Raw genomic sequence first — 8,593 nt, 5'->3', positions numbered from 1 at the left:
GGATCTGTGTGGCCTTTGGTGGCATCATAGACTATGGACATCAACACAGATCCTGGCTCTGGTAAGACCATGAATCTAGACATGGTCCCCAGCAGTAGCCTGGGCTCTGATGTCACCGTGACCCCAGGTGGCAGTGCAGGTCACTCAGGATGGCATGATCCAGCAGGAAAGTGGCCCTTGGACACCAACATGGCCCCAGGTGGTGGCCCAGACCTTTGGCATTGGCATGGCTTTCAATGGTATCAGGAGCCACAAACATCAACATAGATCTTGCCTGCGGTAGGATCATGGACCCAGATATGGTTCTCGGCAACAGCCCTGGCCTGGATGACACCATGATTCCAGGTGACAATGCCAGCCACTCAGATGTGGCCCTAGTGGTGGCATGGCTTTGGGTGCCATCATGGCCACAGACCCCAGGTATCTGTGTGGCTTTTGGTTGTACCATGGATCACGAACATCAACAAAGACCCACACATGGTCCTTACCATGTATGGCCCAGTCTCAGATGTCACCATGGCGCTTTGTGGCAGTACAGGCCACTCAGGTCTTTATGGCCCTAGCTGCAGCATGATCCTCAGATCCCACTCTGGGCTCAGGTGACAGCCCAGACCCTGGGTAATTGTATGGCCTTTAGTTGTATCAGGAGCCATGGCCAAGCTTGTCTTTAAAAATAGTTATCATGGGCCGGGCGGTGGTGGCGCACGCCTTTAATCCCAGCACTCTGGGAGGCAGAGGCAGGCGGATCTCTGAGTTCGAGACCAGCCTGGTCTACAAGAGCTAGTTCCAGGACAGGCTCCAAAATCACAGAGAAACCCTGTCTCGAAAAACAAAAAAACAAAAAAACAACAAAAAAAAAATAGTTATCATGGGCTGGAGAGATGGCTCAGCTGTTAAGAGCACTGGCTGCTCTTCCAGAGGTCCTGAGTTCAATTTCCGGCAACTGCATGGTGGCTCACAACCATCTGTAATGAGATCTAGTGCCCTCTTCTGTCCTGCAGAAATACATGCAGGCAAAATACTGTGTACAAAATAAATCTTTTAAAAAAAAAGAAAAAAAATAGTTTATTATTATGATTGCGTTTTTCCAAGTCTATGCACAATTTGCATGCAGTACCTGAGAAGGCCAGAAGAGGACATCACATTCCCTGGAGCAGGTATTAAAGACTGAGCCTTCATGTGGACATTCTAAACTGAACCTGGTTCCTCTGGAAGAGTAGTACCTGATCTGGATAAATGTGTTCCCATGAGTAGTCCCTTGGGAAGAGCTCCCAAATGGGGAATCAGGAATCATTTGAGAAGTCTTACACACTAGAACAGTGAAACCAGAACTCTGGAATTTTGGGGCTAGAGATTGAGCCCAGGGGTTTGTGCATGGTAGGTCCATGATCTGCCACTGAACCAGCCCTTTAGCCCATTTGACCTTTAGAAACGTAGCTTAGCTAGGCACGAACATCCAAGGGAGCAGAGAAAACACATGTACAAACTTTTTTTTTTAAATTGTGTATACAAAGTTAGGAACTAGATGGGTAGGGGCTGTAGCTGGAGAAAATACCTCAGCTCTTTTCCAGGTCCGCCACCAAGTAGGGCTGTGTTTCCCTCAGGGCGTTGAGGAGCAGGTTCTTGCAGGTCAGGTCCCAGGATGGAGCGAAGCTGAAGAGCTTCCGCATCTTGTTTGGACTGGTGGTCTCTGCTCGAACTGCCTGATACTGTTCCTCATTCAGCACTTTGCCATACAGGATATCGAGGACACCATCAACGTCTGTGACCCTGGCAATGAGGGCTTGCCTGTGCTGGTCAATGAAATGTGCTGGGGACAGAAGTCAGAACAATATTGAGCACTGCTTCAAATTTTATTATATGTAGTTTTAGGGGTGAGGGTGGGGGATCAAGGAAAGCCACCCACCAAGACTACATAGGTGAACTATTCTCCCGTCCCCGGAATGCGTGGGTAGTAGGTAGGGTTAGTTTTGGCTCTGGCCTTGGCACAACAGATAGGCTGTGCAAGGGTGTGGTAGGGTGCGGAGGCCTCACCTGTTCGGGCTCCCTTTGGAAGAGGGGCACTGGTTGCAGCCGCCACGGCTCCGGAGGCTGTAAAGAAATGTCAGGTGGTTCTTTTCGGTTATCAACAGTCTGGAGCTGGCTCCCCCTCCACCCAGGGTACTAAGTTCAAGACTACAAAGGGAAGATTTCTTTACTTTTGTAGGAGGAGAAGAAAACTAAGAGCTAAAGAGGCAGGCCTTCTGGTGGGGTGCAGGAAGTTGAAGCCAGACAGGCACAGCCGCACTCACCTTTCTCAAAGACTGTCTGCAGTTTCTCAGCCAGCTCCTGCATGCCCATGTCTCTAAGCACAGTCATTGTGAGCTCCGTGCCGTAAGACTCCAGGTAGAAGCTGACAAGCTTGTCCGTGAGGTCTATGGCGTCCATCGGCAGCAGGATCCCCCGTGGGATGCGTCCATAGCCCTCGCGCAGCGGCACCGACAGCAGCTTCATCTTGAACTTTTTGAGCTCATCCGCTGTTAAGTTTTCAAGAGCGTCCAGGATGGCATCCCGCGCCTGTCCCATGGCTCTCGGGTTTGCAGCCGTGGTGGCCTGCTACCCGTGCCGTGGCCCGCTGAGACCAGGAAGTCAGCAGTCTAGGCATCCGGATGGGCGGGCCGAGACTCCCCCACCCTCTTCCAGTTACTGCTCCCTCTCTTTCCCCAGCTTGCAAGTTTTGGTTCCCGCGCTAAGACTTGAGACTCCACTCTTGGCTAGGCAGAAGAGGGAGACGGGGGAGGTGTGTTGGAGGTGGGGGAATGGGGATGGAGGGTGGAGTAAATTGCTATTCTCTGGCTTTTTTTTGGGGAGATGTTCAGGAGTTCTTGCTTGTAAACCAGCTGGCGCTGAACAGCAACCTGTTTCTGTTTATTCTGAATTTACTACTGGATATATATATATATATATATATATATATATAATCTTGGAAATCTAGAAACTCAAAATCTCATTTCCCCAGATCTTAGGATCCTCTCACATGCCATAGTATATTAGAATTGTAACAGCTAGAACACAAATAAATATATATATATTTAGAATCTTGGAAATCTAGAAACTCAAAATCTCATTTCCCCAGATCTTAGGATCCTCTCACATGCCATAGTATATTAGAATTGTAACAGCTAGAACACTAAGCCCCCTAATGCCACAGAAAAAAGGAAGTGTTTCAGGCATACTTATTAAACATTTTCTTCATCCACCAGGCTTAAGAGTCCTTCCTCATCTATCCATCCAGACAATACTACAAGCTACTGCTAGTTAACAGGGTTACTTATTTGTAGCTCTTGGGATTTCTTTTGGGGGAGGTTGCTACAATGCTGGGGACTGTGCCAAGGGCAGGCCACAGAGACATTACCTAAGGATGTACCTATTTATTTTAGATAAGGTCTAGGTGTGTAGCCTAAGCTAGTTTTGAACTCGTGGTCCTTTTGCTCAGTCTCATGATGACTGGAATTGGAATTGCAGGTGTACTCTACCACATCTGGCCTAAGACTCGCCCCCCCTGGCTGTCCTAGAACTCAGAGATTCATCTATCTCTGCCTCTCGGGTGCTGGGATCAAGCTGTGCACCACCAGGACAGGCAAAGTTCTACCTCTTAACACTGTTAAGTTGTGGATTAGCGTCTCCATCCTAAGGCATGGTGTTCCAGTAGCAACCGTCGTGGGACAACTAGTGTCCCTGACTCATAAAGCTTCCTATGGCTCCTCGTTAATCCCTATTCTTCCAAAAAATTTCAGCTCATTACCATCAAAAGGTCACATCTTCCTAACCTCCACAAAGGATCTTGCCCCTCTCTACTCTTGTGATTCACCAGGCTCCTCAGAAGCAAGTCCAGGCTCCTTGGCTTGGCCTTTGAGAGCCTGTGTTAGCTTCTTCTGTCTCGCTGGTTTTCAGATTACGGTACAGCACTTATTCTGCTCGGGTCTCTTCTCTTCTGTTCTCTTTGCTGAGCCTGTCCTTTGACACGAGAAGTCACCTTTTTGGGCTAGAGAAATGATGGCTTGGTGGTTAAGATCACTGGCTGCTCTTCACAGGACCCAGGTTCAGTCCCCAGCACCCACAGGGCAGCTCACAACTGTCTGTAACTCCAGTTCCAGGGCATCCTCACCCAGGCATCCATGCAGGCACAGCACCAATGTACACAGATAAATAAATAAACCGTCTTTAGAAAGTCACCTTTTCTAAGTAATGTCAACTCTCTTTAGGCTGCGATCCTCCATACCTGTCACTTCTGTGCTTCTCTTTGAGGGAAGGGCAGCCTCATGAACACCAGGGAAGAAGCACCCAGCTAGGATGCCCAAGAGCACTTAGCCTAGGGCCGATGGCTCATAGTCTAGCTCCTGTCTTCTTTTTAAAGCTGTGGTTGAACCTAGGGCATCATGCATTTGTTTAATTTCTGTTCTCATCCCGCCCTTCCCTGCTATTTTTATTTTCTGGGCAAAATGGATTTTCCTTGGTTTCCCCCTGGATCCTCCATGTCTCTATCGTAGTTTTTATAATATAATAATATGTCTGTTTACTTTTTCTTTTTTATGTTTACCTATCTGTCTGTCTGTCTGTCTGTCTACCTACCTACCTACCTACCTACCTATCTGAGACAGGGTTTCTCTGTGTAACAGTCCTGGCTGTCCTAGAACTCTCTGTAGACCAGGCTGGCCTCGAACTCACAGAGATCCACCTGTGGGATTAAAGATGCGCACCACCACCGCTGACTTATTTGGCCTCTTTAATCATGATATCCCCAGGACCATGGCCACATTCTGCTGTTGTGGCTGAAGATGCTGAAGCTCATTGACATGGGTGATTTTCCCAGGGTGATCAGAGTGAGTTAGTGATATCAGGGTTAGGACAGGCATGCATCGGTAGAAGCCTGTTGGGAGCTGTGCTTCTCTTTGCACATATTCAGTCATAAGGAAGGAATGAGCACTGTTCATGCATTTGTTTGCTTATTTCTGAGATAGCATCTTAAATTAATTAACTCCTTAATTACTTAGAGACACTGTCTCACTATGTCGTTCTGGCTGTTTTGGAATTCATTATGTAGACTAAACTGGCTCTTTTTTGTTTGTTTTTGAGATAGCATCTTGCATTCATCCATACATCTATCTATCTATCTATCTATCTATCTATCTATCTATCTATCTATCCTATCTATCTATCTTCTTCTTCTTCTTCTTCTTCTTCTTCTTCTTCTTCTTCTTCTTCTTCTTCTTCTTCTTTTTCATCATCATCATCATCATCATCATCTCTATCTCTATCTCTCTATCATCTATCTCTCTATCTCTCTATCTATCTGAGACAGTGTCTCCCTATGTAGCTCTGGATGTACTGGAGCTCATTATGTAGACTAAACTGGCTTCAGATTCAGACATCTGAATGCCTTCCAAGTGATGGGATTAAAGGTGTATGCCACTGTTGGGTATGATAGTACAAGTCTTTAATCACAGAACATTGGAGGCACAGGCAAGTGGCCAACCTGGTCTACAGAGAGAGTTTTAGGACAGCCAGGCTACACAGAGAAACCCTGTTTTGAAAAATCAAAAACAACCAAAACAAACAAACAAAAAAATCCCAATCGCTCCCCTGACAAAAAAACCAACCAACGAACCAACCAGCAACACCAACAAACCCCCAAAAGGTGTGTGCCACCACTCCCAGAGCTTTTCTCACTTTCTAGCCCAGAGTAGCCTCAAACTCGAGGCTCTCTTCCTACCTCAGCTTCCTGAGTGCTGGGGTTACAGGTGTGAGCCATTGCACATTTGTGGATGTATCACTAACTATTGGGAGACTTTCCCGGGCAGGGTACAGATCGGGACCTCTTCTCTGAGCCCCAGGGACTTGGTTTAGTTTCAGAAGCAGCAACACTGGTTCCCTAGTCCTCCTCCCTTAGATATGGCTTCTTGCTCTGTCTTGTACTTAACACAATTCTTAACGCAATCAACGTCTCTTTCATGGATCAAAAGACAGACCTGTCCTCTTATGGCCCTGGATACACACTCCTATAGATGAATCAAATCTAGACTCTTTTGCCTCAACTTGACAGTGATGGAAATTCTAGACGAGATAAAAATTTTGGATGTTAGTTTTTGAACCTTAACGAAACTGCTTGTGGTTTGGATGACCAGCTCCAAATATACATTTGCCCTCCACCCTTCCTGTTACAAACGTCAGGTTAAATCCGATCCCTCCAAAATATCAGCGAGGTTGTTCGAGACTTAGAGATAATGAGAATAGGAGAACTAAACCTGCCCTGGACTTTTCAGTTGCCTGGTAAAGAACACTTCAAACAGGGGCAGGGTTACAACCTGCCTGAAACACCAGCATTCAAAGACTGTGAAAGAAGCAAAGAGCCTCCAAAGAGGAAACTGAGAACTTGAAATAGAAACTCTTGACTGAGATAACTGTCGAGCGAGGAACGAGTAAAGTTAGCTCAACCCTGAGCAAAACTGGTTGAATCTGATAGTCCAAAGGAGAACGAGTTCGTCTCTGTCTTTATTCATTTTTGGAATAGTAATTGAGCATGATAGAGTGGCCTACACTTGCAGTCAGAGACAAGCATGGAACAAAATTCATATTCTAACAGAAAATAAACCAACAAGTCAAATACATTACGTGTTAAATGGTGGTAATTGTTACATAGAAAAAGGAATCAGAAAGGGGAGGTTTGGGAAGACGTGGTACTGTCAGCTGTGGCTCATCTGTAGGCATAGTTATTGGCAGGAGGATGAGTTCAAAGTCAGTCTCAAAACAGACATATCAGTCATGGTTGTAATCCCAGTGCTTGCAATGCGGAGACAGAGGATCATAAGTTCCAGGTTAGCCTTAGCTGCCATCTGTAACTTCTGTACCCGGGGACTGGATGACTTTGGACCTCTGTGGGTACCAGGCAGGCACATGGTACTAAAACAGTTTAAAATTAGTTAAACATAACAGATATTTCTGATGGACTGAAAACACATGACTTGTGGGAAGCTAGGTTTTTTTCATTTATCAGATAAATTATTAGATACGGACACATATAGAGATTTCTTCCTTTGGCTTGGATATTTTTATAGTTTTCATTCTATTTGGCTCTCTCTCCTCCCTACCCCCCCACCAACCAGGTTTTTTTTTTTTGGTTTTTCAAGACAGGGTTTCTCTGTGGCTTTGGAGCCTGTCCTGGAACTAGCTCTGTAGACCAGGCTGGTCTCGAACTCACAGAGATCCGCCTACCTCTGCCTCCCGAGTGCTGGGATTAAAGGCGTGCGCCACCATCGCCCGGCTTTTTTTTTTTTTTTTCTGAGACAGGGTTTTTCTGTAGCTTTGGAGCCTGTCCAGGAACTAGCTCTGTAGACCAGGCTGGCCTCGAACTCACAAAGATCCACCTGCCTCTGCCTCCCGAGTGTTGGGATTAAAGGTGTGCGCCACCACCACCTGGCTACCAACCAGTTCTTTACATAGGAGAGGTCGTGGGGCTTCACAAGACCGAATCCTGAATACCTTGCCATGGATGACAGAACTCACACGGTGATGCGGCTGTACCTAGAGCTTGGGGAGCACATTAGCAATGTGATATAGGTATGAATAATTTGCATTAGTATAGATTTTGCTTTATTGATAGAGATTTATGGTCAATTTTGTTATATGTATATGTATTTCTGATATTGATTAAGGTATTGTGATTGTGTAGTTCATTAAAAAATGTAATGTATAATTAGGAAATATAAGTTGTTAATAGATAATCATAAATAATAGTCAAGTTTGTAGTCATGTTAGTTAGATTTTCTAGATATATAGAGATGTATTTCAGTTAGATAGACATTCTTCATGTCTTTCAAAGATTACAGAATAGGACATTTAATGTTTTAATAACTGAGGACTTTTCATGACAATGAGACACTCTGCTCCTGGCAGCACCAATCTACTTCAAGAGGAAGATGGGCATCTAAGAGGCTCATTATGGAGTTTTGATAGCCATTTGGGCAAGAAACTGCTCTTGCCTGGACTATAGCATAAACTGGACACAGAGAACCCGCAGAGAGAGGACTACTGAACTTGCCTAAGGTGAGATGATCTTTCGGGGTTCCTGATTCATTTTGAAAGAGTCTGCGAGACATTCTGCAGGACACAACAGATAGTGACTGAACTGACTTTGAATTTTCCTGCTTTATGGAAATGTCTGCTGGATACCATGGGCCTGAAGGCTGAAGATGGATGCCCCAACGGTACAAAAGAACTTTGGGTGACTGTCCAGGCAGCAAGATGTCTTTGTCATTTCTAGAGTTTGAAGTTTCTTAGTTCTTGTTTACTTAGGTAATATTATATCTTTCTGGAGTCTTTGATGGAGTTAAGAATAGTTAGTTATAGTTATAGTTTTCCTTAGTTATGATAAAGATTATTGTAACTTTTACTTGATAACTGTTTTGTTATATGTAATTTTGCTATGTTAAAGTTAAAGCCTTTTTTTTTTTGTTTAAACCGAAAAAGGGGAAATGATGGAGGAAGGTCATTGGCTAATAAAGGCACTGCCCTGGCCCATTTTATTGGTTAGAGGATAGGTGGGAGGAGTAGGCAG

General features: G+C 45.2%; 1 protein-coding gene across 1 annotated transcript; it reads right to left on the bottom strand.

Annotated features, from left to right (window-relative positions):
* Positions 1 to 1,499: 1,499 nt before the first annotated feature.
* Pycard (PYD and CARD domain containing) lies at positions 1,500 to 2,622 on the bottom strand. Its single transcript, XM_041667040.1, has 3 exons — positions 2,292 to 2,622; positions 2,035 to 2,091; positions 1,500 to 1,810 (listed from the first exon to the last, which is right to left on the bottom strand). Exons 1-3 carry the CDS (start codon positions 2,563 to 2,565, stop codon positions 1,557 to 1,559), a joined length of 585 nt encoding a protein of 194 aa, XP_041522974.1. The 5' UTR covers positions 2,566 to 2,622; the 3' UTR covers positions 1,500 to 1,556.
* Positions 2,623 to 8,593: the final 5,971 nt, after the last annotated feature.

This window comes from Microtus oregoni, unplaced genomic scaffold (genome assembly GCF_018167655.1).
Source record: "Microtus oregoni isolate MIOR12 unplaced genomic scaffold, Mior012 000016F_ref0000370, whole genome shotgun sequence".
In the NCBI taxonomy this organism is placed as follows: Eukaryota; Metazoa; Chordata; class Mammalia; order Rodentia; family Cricetidae; genus Microtus; species Microtus oregoni.
This window is presented reverse-complemented; position numbering and strand designations above follow the sequence as displayed.

Bases quoted from the DNA above. Each gene is read 5' to 3' on its own strand.
- Pycard (XM_041667040.1), bottom strand. From the start codon at position 2,565: ATGGGACAGGCGCGGGATGCCATCCTGGACGCTCTTGAAAACTTAACA. The intron at 2,092-2,291 runs GTGAGTGCGGCT...ATTTCTTTACAG, and splicing joins GCAGACAGTCTTTGAGAAAG to CCTCCGGAGCCGTGGCGGCT. The intron at 1,811-2,034 runs GTGAGGCCTCCG...TTCTGTCCCCAG, and splicing joins TCCAAAGGGAGCCCGAACAG to CACATTTCATTGACCAGCAC.